The 21,601-nt window shown below is 33.3% G+C and overlaps 4 protein-coding genes across 4 annotated transcripts; 3 read left to right on the top strand and 1 right to left on the bottom strand.

The window, feature by feature from the left end:
- Window positions 1–429: 429 nt before the first annotated feature.
- TRIADDRAFT_53111 (uncharacterized protein) lies at window positions 430–6,416 on the top strand (the record flags this gene model as incomplete). Its single annotated transcript, XM_002109794.1, has 11 exons — window positions 430–463; window positions 3,693–3,765; window positions 3,891–3,965; window positions 4,611–4,668; window positions 5,066–5,128; window positions 5,524–5,634; window positions 5,715–5,755; window positions 5,834–5,959; window positions 6,038–6,101; window positions 6,163–6,236; window positions 6,338–6,416. The coding sequence occupies 11 exons, from the start codon at window positions 430–432 to the stop codon at window positions 6,414–6,416; spliced, it is 798 nt and encodes a 265-aa protein (XP_002109830.1).
- A 1,315-nt stretch (window positions 6,417–7,731) lies between these two features.
- Window positions 7,732–10,521, top strand: TRIADDRAFT_63625 (uncharacterized protein; the record flags this gene model as incomplete). The annotated part of the gene is made up of 3 exons (XM_002109793.1): window positions 7,732–7,859; window positions 8,367–8,703; window positions 8,841–10,521. The coding sequence occupies 3 exons, from the start codon at window positions 7,732–7,734 to the stop codon at window positions 10,374–10,376; spliced, it is 2,001 nt and encodes a 666-aa protein (XP_002109829.1). The 3' UTR covers window positions 10,377–10,521.
- A 3,917-nt stretch (window positions 10,522–14,438) lies between these two features.
- Window positions 14,439–17,348, top strand: TRIADDRAFT_53109 (uncharacterized protein; the record flags this gene model as incomplete). Its single annotated transcript, XM_002109792.1, has 7 exons — window positions 14,439–14,464; window positions 14,793–14,883; window positions 16,207–16,289; window positions 16,481–16,555; window positions 16,647–16,754; window positions 16,945–17,020; window positions 17,184–17,348. The coding sequence occupies 7 exons, from the start codon at window positions 14,439–14,441 to the stop codon at window positions 17,346–17,348; spliced, it is 624 nt and encodes a 207-aa protein (XP_002109828.1).
- An 883-nt stretch (window positions 17,349–18,231) lies between these two features.
- On the bottom strand, window positions 18,232–20,097 carry TRIADDRAFT_53108 (uncharacterized protein; the record flags this gene model as incomplete). The annotated part of the gene is made up of 5 exons (XM_002109224.1): window positions 18,232–18,282; window positions 18,410–18,611; window positions 19,163–19,184; window positions 19,659–19,755; window positions 19,987–20,097. 5 exons carry the CDS (start codon window positions 20,095–20,097, stop codon window positions 18,232–18,234), a joined length of 483 nt encoding a protein of 160 aa, XP_002109260.1.
- Window positions 20,098–21,601: the final 1,504 nt, after the last annotated feature.

Raw genomic sequence — 21,601 nt, 5'->3', positions numbered from 1 at the left:
GATAGCTATAGTATATGAAAATAGAATTGAAATATTCCTTAACAATCCTGAACGGAAATTGCGTATTTGCCGATAATTGCGTTCGCTATATCTTAGTATTCATTAGTTGTTATTTCATAGCTACTGTACTTGAGTAAATATAAATGTACGTGCATGTACTGTAGATAGCCGAACAATGATGACAGATTTCTGGTTTGCTTTTTTGCTCATTTCATGGATGTCGTTCTCTTTTGAAATAAACACAAAATTCACAGCGAACTATGTTTTTTCTTAAGTACGATTATATTTCATGACTAAACAAGAAGCGGTTACTCTTTTGACATGCTATTCTTTTATGCTTGAGTAATCAGTGTTTTGAATAATATCGAGGCAATTGAAACCTCTTAAAATTTGATTAACCAGCATTGATGAAATCGGTTAGTTACAGCCATGGAGGCTTTCTGTCATATTTCTATGTTTACAGGTAAAACGTAAAGTTTTATAATAAAAGTTACTGCACAAATATGGCGTGAAATTTTATGTCGAACTGTGGTAGAGGTTCTTTCCTAACCTCTATGGTCTCAAGTAGGGAATGCATCCAGGTTTACTCACAAGTCTCAACAGAACATAGTATAATTCAGTGGAGGAAGAAGGAAGTTACGAAATGCTCCTGAGCTGTACTCTGTAGTGTTAGCGGATGGTATACTCGCAAAGGATGCTTCCGATATGTAGAGGATAAGATAGATATTAGTATCTTATAGAGAGAGAAGCAAGAAGACTGAGCGTGTTCAGGATATACATAGATATTTATTCATATGCACTTTACTTCTAATTCTTGAGTTTATATGATAATACGATACATACACATGACACATCTGTATCGCGATGCACAGTTCACCGTACGTGAATGTACGTACGGTGCTATAGGGTTGATACGATAGTTCATTATGTTACATCTCCTGGTTAAGATATGGATAGGTCTGCTATCGCCATGCATAAACAGTTACTGAATATAGACTAGATGAAGTATAGATTTATGCGTGTACTATGGCTGGTGTGTTACTAGAGTTTCGATGAGTTTTAGAGGCTTCTTCCTGGCTCTGGATGATTTTCTGGGAGTGGGAGACACGACTTGAGGTTTGCTTGAGATCCGTCTGTACGTGAATATACAGTACGGTACTGTACTGTACACTACAGTACACTGTACTCAGGGGATGACAATTGAGTTTGTAAAGGGTGTACTGTACAGTACTGTACAGTACAGTATGATAGTTCATTACCGTACAGTACTGTACTGTACTGTACAGTACAGTATGTACTGTGTACAATTTACAGTACATTTCACTGAGTACTTTACAATTTACAGTACAGTACAGTAAAATCCTGCTTCTTTTTTAAATGTAATGTAAAAATGTACAGTAAATGTAATACTGTTACTAATACAGTACATACAGTACAGTACGAATATACAGTAGTATCAATATCCAAAAGCTGGATGTTACTAGTAGGGGAATTTTCATTACCGTACTGTACACTATAGTGTTCGATGAGTCTTAAAAGGTGCGTTTTAAGTCACTTAATTGACTTTTAATGGTTTAAGGCCTTAAGATTGAACAATAACATTGTGCAGAGTGTTGCACTAGTGTTGCACCGTGTCTTTCTTTTGGTGGGACGATCAACTTTGGCAGGTCAAGCAAACAGAATCAGTGTTTGTACGCCGCACCTGGTTTTGACGTCTTGTAAAATGCTTGCGAATTACCTAAAAATTCGTGAACGCGGAGATAGACTAAGTGTAAATAATTCTCGCATTTATCCTATTAACTGTAAATAACAAGACGGAGTTGACATTATTGTGCACTTGCATTGAAAAGTGTGCGACTAGCATTATACTCGTATGATGATATACAGTTAGACCTGACAAATACAGTACACGTATTAATTATTATTATTCTTGGAGAGTGTACAAATGTTAGGAGATCCTGTTCCGTATTGCTATTACATTCCAAACAGTCGAGATGTAGGATTTTTGTTATACTAGTTATTATATACGAGTACGTCGGATTAGCACTACAAAATTATGGTAATAACTTAGCTTTGTCCATAAACTCTGGATAAACTAACTGCCTTAGGTGATATTGTACTAAAGAGTAAATGTATTACAAGCACTAAGTTATGAATTTTCGCATGTAGTTATACAGTATACTGTACAGTACTATAGGGCTGCACGTTGTAGGAGGTACTGTAGAAGTAGTGATAAAATTTGAAATCTAATAAATGTGTACTACACCTCACGAGTACTGCAAAATCAGTGTCAGCAGATTACGTTGTTACCCAAAATAATTTATATTATATGATATTCTTCTGATGATTCTATTTATTATCTACATCTACAACTAAATAACTTTTACGTGCAGCAAGCGTAAATTTCGATTATAATCTTGACGTTCCGTTTTATTAGAGATCTATCAAGCCTTACCTTTATCGAGAATTTAAAAGCTTTAGATCAGTAATATCGAATGGGGAATGCGGCTATGATCGTAACTCAATATTTAATGTCGAATTTAATCCTGACGGGTAAATTTCAATTTGATAAAGTAAGACTCAGTAATGTAGCAGGATGTACAATTGTACATGTATAAGGGATAAAAGGATCGGAGTAACTGGAGTGGATTTTGGATGTTGATTATTGTTGCTGACTCTAATATAATGATTATTACTATATTGTTATTAATAAAAATGTAGCCCTTACTGTATTATAGATGATATTCTGACAATATCGGTAATCTAGTGACTAGAAAACTAATTTTCTTTTAAATATTTTAACTTAAAGCTCATGCCTTCTCGCTGCATGCGAGAGACGATCTATCCTTATTTTTGACTGCATTACTCACAGAAAAATAAAAGAGATCTTTCCAGCCCATTCTGACTGTGTTAACGTTGTACGGTTTGTAATAATGTAATATTGATAATGTTTGTAGAACTACTGTACTACTGTATTAGTACACGGTAACAGTAAAATGCACAGACTCTATTAAGGTTCAGCTTTAGGTTTTCCGTTAACCAGTATTTAGATATTTATTTATTCACTTGATTTAGTAAACATACATCTTATACTATTTAGATACGTTACTAATCCTAACTTACAAATACTGTATCCGCGACATTAAATGGCTTTGAATTAAAAATAATGCTAGTTAAACTAGTTGCTGTCTAGTATTCTTGGCCTATACTGTATTGAACTTTTACGAACGCAGCGATGGTCTGTATTTCTTTCAGAATTAATATATAAATAGTAAATGCGGCAAAAGTAAGACTAACATAACTTTTAGTATGGTGATATAATGCCGTAATAATTTGTCTTATGCAGGATTTATAAAATGTGGGTATTATACTGTGCATATTTATTCTAATTTTTCTGATGGTACAATTATTAAAATGTAAATAGTAAACATTTAGGATAACCTTAGTAGACTGTTTGGTGCGCATATTTTGGAACATGTAGAATGCTTTTGTACTAATTGAATAACTCAATATTAACAGATTCCTAGATAACAGATTATTTATATCTTGTTCAGGTATTACTATCTTGCTTTCCCTGGATTTTATTGAATGGATAATTACTAAAATTCGGACTTTCTGATAGAAATTAGTTTTAGTCTGATTTAACCAGTATAAATCCTAAGGCTATACCATATATTTCCATTTTATACAAGCAGATGACTATACCATTGCCGTTTGGGACTTTCGTAACACGAAAGCAAAGTTAACTACCCTCAAGGGTCACAGGTATTCGGTTAGCTATAAAACTATAAGGTGTTTGAATGACTTGGTTGAAAGTGTTACGAGTTCTAAAGATTTAAGAATTCTTTCAATATGTCTTTAAAATTATACTACGCATCTTTATACTAAAGGAACTGGGTAAAGAGTATTGAATATTGTGCTGCAAGTAAGGTGCTGATAACTTCAGGCTTCGATGATACTATAAGGTACAAAAGATTATGTAACACTTTATTTTATGTATGAATGCTACGAAATAACTTTTCGTAGACAGATATTTATCCCATTTTCGACAGATACATAAGTTGGTATTCATTGATAATGCGGTTACTTAGGATGTTTTATATCTTTGTATAGATACTGTAATTACATACCTCTATAATATTATCTAAAGTCCGATAATTAAGTAAGGTTTATGTTATTGTACTATAAGTAAACTGCTTTTTCAATAAAATTTGAATTCATAGTGTAGCCTAGAAAACGTTTTTCAGTGTCTTTAAATGGTACAGTAGATAAATATCGAGAAGGACTAGTCTGACAGTAGGCTATTACCGATTAAATAGAAATAAGCATTTCGATATTAATTTAAAGATTCCTAGATCGATGCAGTTTATAAATGTTGAGATATGGAATTATGCCCAGTAAGATAAAATTATAATTATGCAGTAATAATTAACATAAATAATGGCCAAAACTCTAACCCTGTACAGCATTATGTTGAGCTAGATATATCGTTTCTATTTCATGACTAATATCAATTCAGTGTTCTGTATAATAATAAAATTTGGATATAAATTGGCATTTTTGCAAAGCTTTAGCATTTATTGACTTAGAATCTTAAAATTGATGTATAGAGCCTGGGACATGAATTCGCTTCGATCCCAAGCGAATAATGAAGTAACCGATTGTGAGGTAAATTAAAAAAATTTATAGCAACTTTGTTGTACTGATCGATCACATACTTTACAGATTTTAGTGCCTATAGAAATTGAACATAAATTATGAGATTTGTTTTAATTCTTTTTTAATGATGTCTTTTGACATAAACTGTCTTTACTTGCAAATGCCCTCTTAGCTAAATTTCACTGTCAAATTGATCTCTTAGCATTGGTACTGTAGTCGTTTATTTTCTGTTTAACACAACTAAGGTATACTTAGCTACTGGTATATCTAGACTGAAATTATCACCAGATGAAAAAAAACTGGTACATTGAATTTTCAGAACTAACATATTTTAGAATCAGTAGCAGTTAATAATTATAATTGTTTCTACTTCGAAATTGTGTAAAGTTTGGCCCTTTATTAATAGGCTATCGCCACCGTAGATGGAAATCTACTTATTGTAAGAAATTTGAACATTAATAGCTTAAAGGTAACTAATTTTAAACAAAACGGATTTTATAACTTTAATATTTGATAGCAAGTAATGCAATATTAGCTTAATATTAAATTTTAATCAGGACAACCTTCGACCTACGTATTCTCAAGGCAAGCTAATTCCTACAGTTATTTCTTCTGAAATACTCAAGTACATATTCTAGCAAAAATTGGATAATTATCATTATTATTTATCATTTTGATTCAATATTTAAATAAATATTTCCTTTTTCAGTAATCCAACGTCAGTAAAAGAGAATGAAATTAAAAATTCATTTGAAATTATTAGAACATTCCCCGATGAATTATTTGATGTTGTACGTTATTATTTTTAATCATTGGGAATTGCAACTTGCGACGGTTTACGAGTATTTTGTCCATTTTTATCAGTCAGAGAGATGTCACCGAAACGGATTATATTCTATGGATTTTCACCCGCAATCAATGAACCTAATAACACGTTTTACCTTAGCAGATGATAACTATTTGTCTGTTCTTGAGGTATCATCTCGTGTGACCTTATCATACGGAAGATTACTTAATAAATGTTACTTATTACCTATGCTGTTTACATTTACTAGCTACTAAGTGTACATGGATTGAATTTTTCCTCATTTGATCGGTAAATCTTATTAAATTACTGCAGTAATTTATCCCTGTTGTTTCATAATTTAGAATTATATTTTATTCATGAATAAAGTGCTCATCATGAAAGTCAATTAACACATTATAAAGTAGAAGCAAATTTTCGGCCAAGTGTAGATTACATTAAAGAAATTAGTTTTGGAGCTGATGGACAAGTAATCTGCTCGCCTTATGGATTCGGGTAAGGATCATATCAATGTTGAATGCATGCACAAATTGACACTAAATGCTGAAGAGGTCTATGGTTTTACATTGTCAGGGTGCGACTTCTAAGTTATGATCATAATTGTTGCCCTTATGAATTTTCGGAGCCTTTAAAACGTGTAAGTATAAGATTGAAATTTGCTTATGGCAAGAATATTTATTTGTTTATATTTATTGCAGAAATCTCACTATCCTACTGAACTTAATACCCTTCAGCTGTTACACGGACATATGGAGGCATGCTTGACTTCTAGGTCCATTTTATAGTTGGGACTAAATTTGGTGCCTTTCTTGCAAATTAATCATTGCTATTAGTATATCATACAGTAACTGAACATTATTTTTACCTTCACAGATGGTCGCCAGCTCATATGCTAATCGCAAGTGGAGGTCTGGATGGTAATGTCATATTTCATGAGCCAAAAATTACTTAGATTCATTTAATTTCATTCAAATTTATTATTAATAATTCGTGTACAAGTATTATCACATTTTTGTACATACTGTACTTTACTAACACGCAATTACTGTACAGTACAGTAAACAGTCGCTGTAGTATAGACTACAATTATTCCGATTTAATAGTCATTGTACGATGTACCAGCGCTCCGCAATGGCCAATATAAAAGTTAGGGTTGGCTGAGTTTCAAGTCGGTCGAGTTCAGGTTGGGTCAAGCATCAGAATTTTCCTATTTGCGGAACGCTGCGGTGTACTATCGATTTATATAAAGCTAATATCGTCAACTAACTCACGAACTGTTTCAGAATTGTTTAATTCAAATATGAGCTAGCTGTCGTAATATTGTAGTGATATAAGAATTTAAGTAAAGTAATTCCCATCTCATGTCATGATTAAAATCTAAGCCTCTCTGTTGTATAGTATATTAATCATGAATTTAGTTAATCTTAGCTCATGGTTAATTACAGCATATGCTGTATAATTTGACTTGAATAAAAAGTACACCATTTAACAGTTCTTTTGTTCTTGAATTGAAATACTACCGGTATATAATTTGTGACTCGTTTAGACTAACATTTTACTGGACTTACTGTACTGTACAGTACATACTGTACGTAGCAGTACTGTACTTTACGTGAACTAGAACAGAGCTGTCCGAATTCACGCGCTACGTTACTTAGTATTACAGGGACTTTCTACTGTACACTGTACTTACTACTGGGACTTCTACAGTAGAAAAATCTAGTACGGTACAGTACAGTTATAGAATCTCTGAACGGAACGGAAACTTGCGTCATTCATTTATAAAGTACAGTACAGTACTGTATGGCTGTAACTTAGCCTGTAATCCAGTGCAGTGTACAGTAGTGTACTGTACAGTATAGCAACATTATTTTCGTATCAGATATTTTAGTAAAAGTACTGTACAGTACAGAAAACGCAATTAAAGACGCTGTACTGTACTGTACACTGTACAGTACAGTAATACTGCACCTCTTATAACATTGAAATGATACTAGTCACGTGATGACATGGATGGCCAATCACCCTACGCCACACCATGCACAATTTACACCAATCAGAATTGGCCACGATGTTTCGTACAGCTATTTAAGCTCGGCTACATTCACGTTGCAATCGTAAATTTTGACCTTATCAGTGAGTTGTAGTAAAGTTTCAATCCACGTGTATCAGTAAAGTGACCATTTCTGTGATCATTTAGTAGAATTCAACAGTAATATACTTCATCGAGCCTATATAGTCTTTGTTGAAGATTTTCGATTTGAAAAATGTCGTATAAATTTGTTCAGGTTCTTCTGTTTGTATGCGTGCTCAATGGCTTGGTCCTAGGCAAAGCTGAAGAAAAAGAAAATTTTGGCACCGTTATTGGTATCGATTTAGGAACAACATACAGCTGGTAAGGTTCAAAACAAGCTAATTGTTATGTGCGTACATGAAAGAATTAATTTTATCCGAATATCGCCTGGCAAAAGTAATCTTTGATAACATTATTGTAATTTAATAGATTCTGTATAGAATGCTCCTTCTGTTAGCAGTTAAATATTGCTTCCTATCGTAGGATGAGCAACGGTAGTAACAGTACAAATTTAGTCATACCCACTATACCTTACAGTATATACTGTATATACGAGTAATTGTTTTTGATTTAATCTGTAGATTGTAGCAAATTGACGCTTTTCTTGCAAAATAGTCAGATTTTTATGAGTATGTTAGTATTTATGCAGCATATATTATTACTGCATGTATACGCGTATATACAGTAATATTTCGTTAATCAGGCTTACCGGGTAGATATATTCTGTACTCTGTACAGGCTGTACGAAACTTAAGTTTGACTTGATTAGCGATTTTACTGCTTATTAAATTAAATTAAAGATGGTTAAATTGGTTTTTTATTATATAGTGTAGGAGTATTTAAGAATGGCCGTGTAGAAATTATAGCTAATGACCAAGGAAATCGTATAACACCTTCATATGTAGCTTTCACCGCTGATGGTGAACGCTTAATTGGCGATGCTGCGAAAAATCAGTTAACATCCAATCCAGAAAACACTGTTTTTGACGTAAAACGATTAATTGGGCGGAATTGGAATGATAAGACAGTGCAGAAAGATATTAAGTACTTTCCCTTCGCTGTGATTAGTAAGAATGGTAAACCACACATTGAAGTTGACGTTAAAGGTAATAAGAAAGTTTTTGCTCCTGAAGAGATTAGCGCTATGGTGTTGTCAAAGATGAAGGTAAATTGATAGCCATCTACTGTATGTATTACGCTCAGTCTCGTTACATAATTGCGTAGTAAGCTATTTAGTGACTTGGAAAAAATTTATCCACAGCATACTCATTATTGTGCATTCATCGACTTTTTAACGCACAGGAAACTGCAGAAGCCTATTTGGGCAAGAAGGTTACTCACAGCGTAGTTACTGTACCTGCTTACTTCAACGATGCCCAGCGCCAAGCTACCAAGGATGCCGGTACTATTACTGGTATGACTGTAATGAGAATCATCAACGAGCCTACCGCAGCGGCTATAGCATACGGTCTAGATAAAAAAGAGGGAGAAAAGAATATATTGGTTTTCGATTTAGGTGGGGGAACGTTTGATGTATCATTATTGACTATTGACAATGGTGTTTTCGAGGTAGTTGCCACAAATGGTGACACTCATTTGGGAGGTGAAGACTTTGATCAACGCGTAATGGAATATTTCATCAAATTGTACAAAAAGAAGAAAGGTAAAGATATAAAGAAAGACAATCGCGCTGTGCAGAAATTACGCCGAGAAGTTGAAAAAGCTAAGCGTGCTCTTAGCTCTCAACATCAAACAAGAGTCGAAATAGAATCATTGTTGGACGGGGAGGACTTTTCCGAAAGTTTAACTCGTGCTAGATTTGAAGAACTGAACATGGATCTTTTCCGTTCGACTCTAAAGCCGGTACAGAAAGTCTTGGAAGATGCTGAATTAAAGAAAGGCGAAATTCAAGAAATCGTTTTGGTTGGTGGTTCCACTCGTATTCCTAAAGTTCAACAATTGGTTAAAGATTTTTTCAACGGTAAAGAACCAAGTCGCGGTATCAACCCTGATGAAGCTGTTGCCTATGGTGCGGCTGTTCAAGGAGGTGTTTTAAGTGGAGAGGAGAACACCGGTGAAGTTGTGCTCCTTGACGTTAATCCCTTAACCCTTGGAATCGAAACTGTTGGTGGAGTAATGACGAAGTTGATAACTCGCAACTCTGTTATACCCACTAAAAAATCGCAGATTTTTTCTACCGTTAGCGATAACCAACAAGTAGTTACCATTAAAGTATACGAGGGTGAACGTGCTATGACGAAAGACAATCATTTACTCGCAAATTTTGATCTTACCGGTATTCCACCAGCACCACGTGGAGTTCCACAAGTTGAAGTTACGTTTGAAATCGATGTGAACGGCATCTTAAGAGTTTCAGCTGAAGATAAAGGTACTGGTAAGAAGGAAAAAATCACTATAACCAACGATCAGAACAGATTATCACCAGATGAAATTGATCGTATGATTAATGATGCTGAAAAGTTTGCTGATGATGATAAAGTCCTCAAAGAAAAGGTGGAAGCAAGAAATGAACTTGAAAGCTTCGCCTACTCGCTTAAAAATCAAATTAGCGACAAAGAAAAGCTAGGAGGAAAGCTGTCCGATGAGGATAAGAAAACCATCGCAGCTGCTGTTGAGGATAAAATTCAATGGTTAGAATCAAATCCAAATGCTGAAACCGAAGAATTAAAAGCAAAAAAGAAGGAATTAGATGACGTTGTCCAACCAATTACAACAAAGCTATATAAAGATTCTCCACCACCACCACAAGGCCAAAACGCTGATGCTGCTGGTGATGGTGAAAGTGCTGACGGCAGCAGCGATAAAGATGAATTATAAGAGTATTTATAATAATCTCATTTTCATCTATTAAGAACTGTTCGGAATTATTCAAAAGCAAGCCATTCCAACAAATGTGAAAATCATGGCTATTTCACTGATCATTTTTATTGTTGTGATGGTATGCATAATACTTTGAAAAAACATTCATTTAAATATTCAATCTCAGTTTTTCAAGTTGTTAAACTCATCGACTCAAATAACAGCTTTTGGCATTCAATATATATTGTACGCTTTGGCTTATTCATACAGTATCTAATACTTAATCATATCAAATTCCCTTATTGAATTCGAAATAAAGTTTTTACTACCGTAATAAGTAACATAGAGTATATAAGCGTCGATACGGTATAATGTAAATTCCGTTCTACAAGTAATGTTTGTTTATATGATTTAGATGAAAAATAAAGTAGCGATGTGAATTTGGCTATCAATTTTGGGAAGTGAGATATTGTGTACGACGATTGTCGTTATTTTGGAAATGCGATCCTCTCTATACGCGTATAGTACAGTACTGTATAATGACCGGTATACAAAAGCAATTAATTCAGAAATGAGATACACCTTGAATATTAGGATCTGCATGCAAATGTCCTTTATTAAAGGCGATTCAGAGATCTCATTACAGTATATTTGATAATTCGCATGACGCCGTGGCCACAATTCAGTTCACAGGCGTATTCATGGTATACAGTGCGTATAGTAAATTTATAGTACTTTACTTGCAGACAATAACACGCGTATAAACCTTAGAATCCAATGTACAGTGCAGTAGTATCATCCTAAATTCAGTACTTTGCGCTAAATTAACATATTTGTAAGCATAACAGACATAGCTTTTCGAAAATTGAATGCGCGTATATTATGTTTTAGTACGTATGTATTGCAACAATCTCGTTAGTCGCAACTACATTGATATATAAATCATCGAAGTGCACAGCTGATAAAGCCATAACCATTTTTCGTGTTTAAAACTTGATAGTTTACAATTTAGGCGTATTAAGTAATTTATTGGTTACAACCATAGCATTATTTCATAGTTCTAATCATTTTATTTTCGAAAATTTAATTACGTTATTGGTATTATTATTATCAGTTGTGCTCATTATTTCCTAATCGGTGTGCGAATAATCATTCAGACCTTATCGACTTTAACGATAAACGATTATACCAAAGATTCATAGAATACGGTATCGACACTCGACAATATTTCTAATACAATGATAATTTCAACAGTTGATCGCTTCAATAGTCAGCTTTTACATCAGCTTAGGCATGTAGGGCATGAAAAGATTATTTCGTAAAATTATCAACGCCGAAAGAATCCAGGAATAGGTAGCTATACTTGATTATTTATTACATTGATAGATTTCTATGCAAGTTATAATTCGTCTCGTCCTGTAGACAACGCTGCATTGGGTGAGCTAACAGCTTTGCCATATTATCAAAAAGAAACACAGTGTTTTTGGTTACATCGAGTAGGTAAGAATTTGACTTGACCAGATTGCACAATGTTTCATAAATTAGCTATTAGAATTTAAAACCTTATGTTAGTAGTTAAGTAATATAATTAAAGAGCGTATACTTAATAACTATATAATCTGACCTGGCAATTGTTTTCTTCTGTTGGGATATCATGAATATATAAAAAATCCAGAAAGAAGCGATGGTTTCGAAGTAACTTTTGAAATACCTTCAAGATGGGATAACTTAACGATTACCGATTGCTCTTGCTAAACATTTAGAGATGTGTAACAGTGCGCAGCTTACTAAGTAGACTCTAACGTAATAAGTCAGTAACTGAAATTTGAAAGAATGAGTAGCGCTGTATTTTTTAAGCTATGCTATATCAAATAATTATTACTAATCTTGCATACTATCTTACTTCTTGATTACTAAGGTGGGGCTTGCATATTGAGCGACCATAAATTAAGATGATTCTTACTACGTAAAATGGAGCTGCATTTTCGCCTTCAATATTGAGGTTTTCGTCTCTTAAAGCATGTTATTAATAATAATGTAGCAGAAATACAGAAAATACATCGATTACATAATTATTTATCCTATCACAAATTGTATAGCACCTATGATTAATGTTTGCAATATAGAAAGTCATCGATAGAAAATAAGGAACTTACAAGATTTGAAAAAGGCTAGTCATATCTTGAATGATCATAAATATTTAAAATAGAAATGGAATCTCATAATAATGATTTAGCTGAAAAGTGATAATCTAGTATACAATGTAAACGCTTATAGCGACTATAGCACAGCTATAATACCGCAGTTAGCGATCTTTAATTTAGCTTGTAGACCAAGATTCGTTATAGTAACGTACGGTATCCTATATGATTGTGTGCTTAAAGTACAGGCTTATATTTATTTACCAAATTCATGCACATCATCTGGTTTGGTATGATGGAGAACGGAGTTGATAGTTTCTGGATTGGACGTGAAATCGCACATCTTTCAAATAAGTAATCACAGTTACATTTCAGATAATAAATATAGATTATAGCGAATACACCGAAAATGCTACATACGTATATTACTGTACATATATTATTAGCGCAGTTTCGCTACTTACATTAGTATAATTAATTATCTAAATGACTACCGTATTTTTATTACAGATAACTCCAGTATCATATTAGATACGTATAAATAGCTATTTATAAGTAAATAAATGTAACTAAATTCATTTAGCTATGCAAATGCTAACCCAATTCGCTTGATCGTACATCGCAATAACAGCAAAACGATGCAATGGATTCATGATATGTTTTGAATTAACAAAAATATCTATCATCTTCTTAGCCAGTTGTAGTGCGGTCATACTGGAGCTAAAATCACATACGTTACGTTAAATGTGCCTGTACCGTGCTTAAAGGAAAGCTAGAATCATTACTTAACTATAATTTTGTGGACGCTCGGTTTAAGAGATTAATAAAGAAAATGTTATTAATTCGCTACATTCAACTCTACAGTATCAACAATAGGATTGTATGGAGAACTGGGTATAATACGCAGAGATCTGCATACTACCGTACAGTACAGTAGATTTGACCCTGGGACATTAAGTAGGCATCAAAATAAGGATTACTTCATCAATAGAAACATGATGACTGAAAGTACAGTACTTGCGATAGTACTTGCCCTTTAGATTTAAAAAAGGTTGTATTCATTTCGTTGGACAAATCCATACAAAGAACCTACACAGATTATATTATTATTATTAATAAAACGAATTTAACTAATACGAAGTATTACCGCATTATATAATTTACTGTAGTGTATACTTCCTTCAATACAGAGTATAGTACTGTACATTAGTTAGTAATGTCAAGTACTGCACAGTATGTACTGTACTTTGACATAGTACTACAGTATGCTGAACCAGACGTAATTTAAATTATCTACAGCAGAAGACAGCTTATACGTATTAACAATTTTTTCCGGACAATTCTCGGGCCACTGATTCATGCATGTAATTCTCTTTTTCGTATCTTGTGGATTCTCTGTCTGCTCTTTATAATCGGCCGCCATGGTCCTTCTTTTACTGCATCTTCTCGATCTTTCACGCTTCTGCGTTAAAGTCTCATACATATAGTAAACGTATCCAGCGCAGACTCACTGATTTGCAAAAACCAAATCAGTCCTTTGTACAGTATAATTACAGTACTGTACAGTACTGTACGCTATACTGTACAGTGATGAGTTGACTGTCGTACTGTAACATACAGTACAGTACTGTAGGGGTAAGAAAACCTCTTAATTCTATGTAACTTGTACAGTACTGTACAGTTACGGCTGAATATCTTCATTAACATCCATCATTGATGATAGCGAATTAGCTATACTGTAATTCAAATTTGAATATACCGTAAAAAGTCAAGTACATTTTAAGAATTATAGTAATAATAATATTTATAGTTGTATTATATTCTTTATAGTAAAAATTGGATCCATATTTCAGCACCTACTTGTCTGCTGTATGTGTGTATGTACAGTAGATGTACTGTACTGTAAATAGTGTATGTACAATTGTATTGTACATGTAAGATGGGACCGACTGTAACTGTTAAAAGGTAACTGGACCACAGCAACTTGTCGATGTCGCTATAATGATAAATTAAAAATTAAATTAAATTATTATTATATACCGTAATATGCGTAAGTACTGTATATTGACTCGATTAGCTGTAAAAGTTATGCTGTAAATCGAGAGGAAGTTACAGTAATAGTTTACGTAAATTAAATTATAAATAGTGGTATAAATTAAAGAATCGGACGTGCTGCCTGCGGTACACTATATTCGTATAACGGTACAGTAAGAGCCACTGATGGCACCGCTATTTAAAATGATATTCTTGTACTATATCAATTAATAATAATTATAATGGAAACTTATTGTAGGTTACGTTTCATGAATGCTCCTGTTACTGGATGCCAGTGTCACTACCAAGCAACAACTATCGAACAGACAGCAAACATTCTAACGCATGGGGTAAGTCAGCGTTCGGAATCTGTAATTTAGATTACTACTGTATGAGCATTTTGCTAGAATCACATTATAGTGTCGTGAAAATAATAATTTTATTTAATGCGATACTGATCCTATTAAACCAGACGATAATTATAATAGGCCTCTTGTTCTTAAAACGGGATTTTTGTGTGAGTTTAAGTTAAAGCTAATGCTGTAATACCCGAGGGTGATAAAATATTACGAGTATTGTCATGAAATGTGATCATGACATACAGTACAGTATTGCGAAACTCTGGTAGTGTACCTACTTTACGCATCCTGCATTTGGAAAAAAGTCGGCCATATGAACCTCTTGCAGATTATGACTTTTAAAGGCATACAGTAATTAGTTATTTGGGATATGTTAGACCTGCTGTTAAAGTTATATAACATATAATTACTATTCCAGATTCATAATAGATTATCATACTGCCATAGTTAGTGAATCCCCTCTCGACATCCTAATGAAAATTAGTGAAATTACCGTACTGCACAATAGTGTACAAATTGTAAATTGACTGTAAACTATGCTCGTACACTGCGCATCTTATCTAGACCGTTTAAATGGGACGGGAAGTGAAGTGAAAATAATACGATGTGATGGAACGGGAATGGGACATAGTTCATCAGATGTTGCAGACCTTTGGACTGTTCAGTTAAACTCTTTTAATCTACTGTTGAGTTGTTACTCAATCGTTATTCAGTTCGTTATAATTCTTAGCAGTAGTCATCACTCATCAGGCGCTGCGTTAATAAACAATATTACTAACATCTGATCATCGTCCTACTAAATATCGTTACTGTACTGTACTTGTTAAATTGAATAAAACAAAACCTTTATCCCGAACGATAGCCTGGTATTTGAGTTACTGTCCAAGTAAATTAATGAGTTCTAACAGCTATAGTCGGAGTGCCTATGGTTCCTGCATCAGGTGTCATTATCAAAATTAAATTCGTAGTACCTATATCTCATCTCTAGGAAATACACGCACAATAGCTATCCTCAAAATATCTTTCGTTTCGGAGTTATTTGCTTTGATTCAAGACGTTCTGGAAATTAATTGTAAAATATACGATTGTACACATAGTGCTACAGTTGATTTTAATACTATTGCCTTTACTACTAGAACTGCTCTACTGCGGAAATTTCATTTTCTCCATTTACTAATAGGCTTGCAAAATTGGGAATACATATATATGTCTAAGCCCTGAACGCTTGCTTCGCTAAAATAACGCAAATATTACCTTAGTGATTGTATAGTATTTTTTAACTTAAAAAATGTTATGACTTCGAAATATTTTCAGGTGTGGATAATACCAGCTATTTATGCCCTCTTAAAAATGCTAACATTAAGTACTACTCAGAACCAATATTGGATTGCATGGTGGTATGGAATGGCCCTTATCTTACTTTTTTCTACTTCGACTAGCTTTCATATCTCCTCGTTAATCTTTGGGAACAATAGGTAGCCTATTCTAACTAAACGAATTTATTGCATTTACTCTTACTATGTTTTTATTAGGTTATATCATTTGAACGAAATTTATCCGACTAATAGATTATGCATATTTATTTTAGCATGATATCGCGGTTCTTGCATTTCTGGGACCGATCGACGATATTTACTTTTATAGCATCATGCTTCATGCCCTGGTAAGATGATTGATATGCGATTTCTAAGGCCAGCTTCCATAATTCTGTCAGTAAATCTAGGTTATGGTGAGATTTTTAATCACTCGTTTAGGTTTGTATTAACTGAAACCTTGAGTAATACATATGTGATGAAGTGGTTGGTTTGCATTTGGCTTATGGCCATGCTTGGAATTACGTTTACGTACTTATTTTTAGATAGGTATAATCCATAAAATCGTATCATAGTGCACTGTAATTCTGTATATTAATTCTATGTCTACATCCTGCTGATTGAAGCGAACCAGCAATAAATGATGTATAGTTTAAGCAAATAGTGCTGCCATGAATCTTTGTAGCAGTGTTATAAACTTTGTAACTTCCTGCCTTATTTTGATATTTAAACTTCACAGATACAAGCTGCTTGAGACATTACTGTACGTAATTCTTGGAGTTGTCCCTTCCATTCCTATTTTGTATGCAAATCAAGTAAGATTTATTACCGATTTGAATTAAAAATCATAAATTCTAACTCGATATGATTACCGTATCATCGTTACTACAAGTCATATAGTAATTCTCAGTATGTAATTTCGGTTAGTTACTCCTATGTGAATTTCTATATTTACGATACCTGTTTGTTCCAAATTAGAATTCAGGCGCTTGGGAACTTACTGCTGGTGGAGGTATTTATGTAATGGGAATTCTGTTTTTTAAATGCGATGGTCGGATACCCTTTGCTCATGCAATTTGGCATACCTTCGTAGCTTGTGGTGCCTTAATTCACTACTCCGCCGTCATCAGATATAAATATTAAGTAATATGTATAACCTTCATTATTAACTCGTGGAAGTGCCGCGAATAATCATTGAAATGTGTATCGTTACGCTAATATAATAAAATATGAACCGCAATGTAGTGTTCATGTCTGATAATTATAATTATAGTAGATAAGTTATAAGTTACAGTATAATGATAAATTACAAATTATCAATATGTTACATTATCAAAGTGCTTGCCTGTGTCGTGTCTAGCAATTTAGTAAACTTAAACATCTGTATAGTACGACACTACTATGATACAAAACGATCCGTTACTGTTACAACTACAACCTCATAAAGGGAGAGTCCGAAGACTTCTTCGGCATTGCTTTACACAATCACATTACTCTGCTAATGTATGTACAGTTCAAGCTTCAATAAAGTCAATTAACTAGTGGCAAAGCGCAAGTTGCATTTTATGCAAAGTGTCACGGGCCAACCTCAAGATCCACCGCTGGAAGAATAATTGCGTTGTTAATAATTAACTATTACGATTTCTCTTGGGCTTTAAAATCGATTTAATATAACCTTTATTCGAAAAAAAATAGCTAAGTAGTACTTTAGAATATACTGTAATATATCTTATTATACAAATTATAAATGAGCTGCAGTAATTTTATGACGTTATGAAACGATTAGTAAATAGGATCGAAGATCGAATTCATCTTTAGGTAAAAAAAGTAAGATGTTCACCCCACGGCTGATGCTGATGTTTAAAATACTATGCATAAAAATCTTTGTTTAAAATCATTTGATTGTTGGTATGTTTAAGGGCATAGAAGTCTCATGCGAGTAGAAATAGTACATAAAGCAATTAGAGTGTCTCTATCAAGCTACAGTTAGACTGAAGCACAAGAGTTTGTTAGCGTATTTACGGCATCAATTGTTCCACCAAGTCACTAAACCTAAGCCGGGATGATTGATGGTGCCCTATGTATAGTACAATATATTTGATAATTTAAATTTCAAATATTACTTAATTTTCGAAAACTGAATTTTGTGAATTGCTTTCCCATCCATTAAAAGTTATCACTATACCGAACGAAAAGTCACTTACTATAATTGTATAAGGCGATTTACTACAGTCATAACTTTCATTTTCATTATCTTCCTTTTGAGCAGTATCAGATACTGGAGCACTATCAGCAAAGATATGGTCAACAACGCGAAATCTAACTTCCTTATTTACATCCATAAAAAGGTCATGAATACGATTTTCAGTCTGATACTCCCATAACCATAGCTGCTCTTCGTAGTCGCTGATTTTCGATTTAAGCAATAACTTAACAACGTAAGAATATCGTAATACGAAAGCGATAGTACTAATAAGTGAAAAATGATTTTTCGTTAAAGTGTACACACAGAGAGGTTCTAAATTATTGCCGTAAATTAAGCGAAAAAATATTAGGATACAATCTGGATGGATGTTGCAGCATCTCGCGAGGAATAAATACTTCATCAAAGAACTCTAAAGAGACTAAAATAACATAACAAGTTTACTTTTTAAATTGAATTGAACCATTTAATCAGGATCATACAGTGAATATATTTGATATTCATATACTCATATTTAGGATGCTTTATAGAATAATTCACTGAACTACAAAATACGCGTACAACTGACCATCAATACACTTTATATGCATATGCTCAGATCAGAAGTCATCTTACAATTATAAATTATATAATATGTACCATGAATTCCTTCCTGATTGCAGCTACGTAGCCTACCAACCAGAATTTCATCTTTGAAAGGGCGGAAAACAATATACCTAAACTTTACTATAAAGCAAATAAGCAAGTTAACTACCTCCTATCCTCCGCCGGATAACCTGCATAATTAATTAATACATATATACATGTATATTTAAATATCAAACAAACGCATTGCTGCGATTCAGTTTACTGCAATTTTCCGCCATCAATTATATTATAAAAAGTACTGTAAGTAGAAAGTATACTTAGTAATCACATACCAAGCTTCGACAATATATACAATACACAGTCCGGTTGTACAGTAGCACGATTGCATCTGCAAATGTAGCATTTCGTAGTGCATTGCAAACGACAGGTGTAATTATGCATCTTTATAATTCTTGCCTTGCCGAGCGTTTATGTTAATTTAAATACTACAATAACTGTACGAAGTACGAGTACAGAAGGTGAAAGAATTTACGATGTCTCATAGCAAGTTCCGCGAACTATTTCAGATGAATGAATTAAACCCTGCTAATCGTGCAACAAATAAAGTGAAAGGATAACGATATTTACAGTGCATTTTATCATTAATTAATATAATGCTTTACCTGATGTAAATGAAGATCCATCACCAGGTAAAACATAAGAATCGCTGATGGAGAGGATATCGTACACCCCAATACATAATCCTACATTATGAACAACCTACGAGAAACCGTAGCACCAGTCGCTATTACTATCTTACTTCAAATAATCATTCATAAGTTCTATTACTGTAACAGCAGAATCATGATGGAAATTTATTCGTTTTACAGAATACTGTAACGTATACAACATCAATTATGCAGGTTTGGGCAACATTTTACGTAGTAGCAGGACACTAACAAATGGTGAAAAAGTTAGTGATTTCAAAGCACTGTACTGTCAAGTAGGTACCTTATTGGCAAACTTTTTATTTAACTGTTCTTCAATGACGTAATGTATATCTAGACGAAAAAGATGTGGCTTGATCCGAATGGTATCTTTCATACAGCACAGAACAAACATATTTACAACTAAGGCAATTCAGCGCTCTTAACCAAATGTTAAATCATAGAGGTAAAATTATTATTATTATGCAGTAAATACTACAGTACAATGTTAGATACTCAAAATACTATACAGTACTGTACAGTACGTACTGTACAGTACTGTACTGTACTGTACAGTACAGTGCAGTACTGCTAGGTTTGAGTTCCCCCAGCAAAGGTGGTGGGCAATGAAATATTAATGTACTGTACAGTACTGTATGTACAGTACAGTACTGTACTGTATTATTAATGAACGGTTCACTATAGTAATACCATACAATATACTGTACTGTACCGTACTGTACTGTACTGTCTGTTAATTACCAGGTTCAAATATAGTACAGTACATTACCGTAGTGAGTATCAACGCGTACAGTATACAGTATGTGAAATGCTAAAGCTTATTAAGGTGCCTAGCTAGGTGCTTAAATCCAACATTGGATTAAACATTTAATATGGCATTCGGACGAAAAGAGCCCTATGACTAAGATCGATGTTTTTAAAAATACCGTTCAACGCTGCTAACCATTACTGTATTCAGCTTTCTTATAATGAATATATGCAAAGCATCCTTTAGTGCTTTACCGTTATAATCCCATTAGAAATTAAATTAATAACTCGCATTTCATAAGCTTTAAAATTAGGAATATCCGCTCATGATTTGAACGTTAAAGTGAAATTATAATTACCGCATTTCTATAATAATTTATATTTATAGCCTACAGTAAGCCGTACAATACAAGAAATGGACTCGAGTGTTATTTCGCCGTAGAGATTATCTCCTCAAACTCGTCCTGTAGTTTTAGTACTCCATAACTGCACAAAGAACGGCAGGTATAATTTTGATTAGCAGTATAGATATAGATACCGATATACAACTGGGTTCAAACATTTATTGTGATTAATTATCATTACTTTGCATTACTTCTCAATTAAACGATTAGATAATCAACCTTTCAATGATGTATATTCATATATGATTATTACATTTAATTATAATTATCCCCCAAAAATAAAAACAATAGTAATATTTCACATCTACGGTTAAAGAAATGTAGAGATCTCTGTAATCCAATCTTCTAGTAAGCCTATATAAAATAATAGAACTATAAAAACGATTAACCAATAGAAACTTGTAAAATTAAATGTAACCCTTCCTTAATTGATATAAAGAAAATTGAAATTATTCGATGAGTTTAATTGTAATTTATCGCTGGATAAATATCTAAGTGTCATTAAATGTTATTTTATTAGATAATAAAGAGAATTATAAATTTAAAATTTCGTCTAAGTAATGTATATGTTATACTGTAATTAAGCAATTAGTAGCAGGGATTAAATCATACTATTATCACAATCGTGCTCAAATCAGATATACCTAAAGACTTTCCATTAGAGGGAGACCTTAATCTGATTTCCACATGATTGTAGATATTTTGGTAAGTTTATAGATCTTAGATAACACACCATAGGCAAAATGT

The sequence above is a fragment of the Trichoplax adhaerens genome, genomic scaffold, assembly GCF_000150275.1.
Source record: "Trichoplax adhaerens TRIADscaffold_2 genomic scaffold, whole genome shotgun sequence".
NCBI lineage: Eukaryota > Metazoa > Placozoa > Uniplacotomia > Trichoplacea > Trichoplacidae > Trichoplax > Trichoplax adhaerens.
Note: the sequence above shows the minus strand (reverse complement) of the source record. Positions and strands in the feature narration are given on the sequence as shown.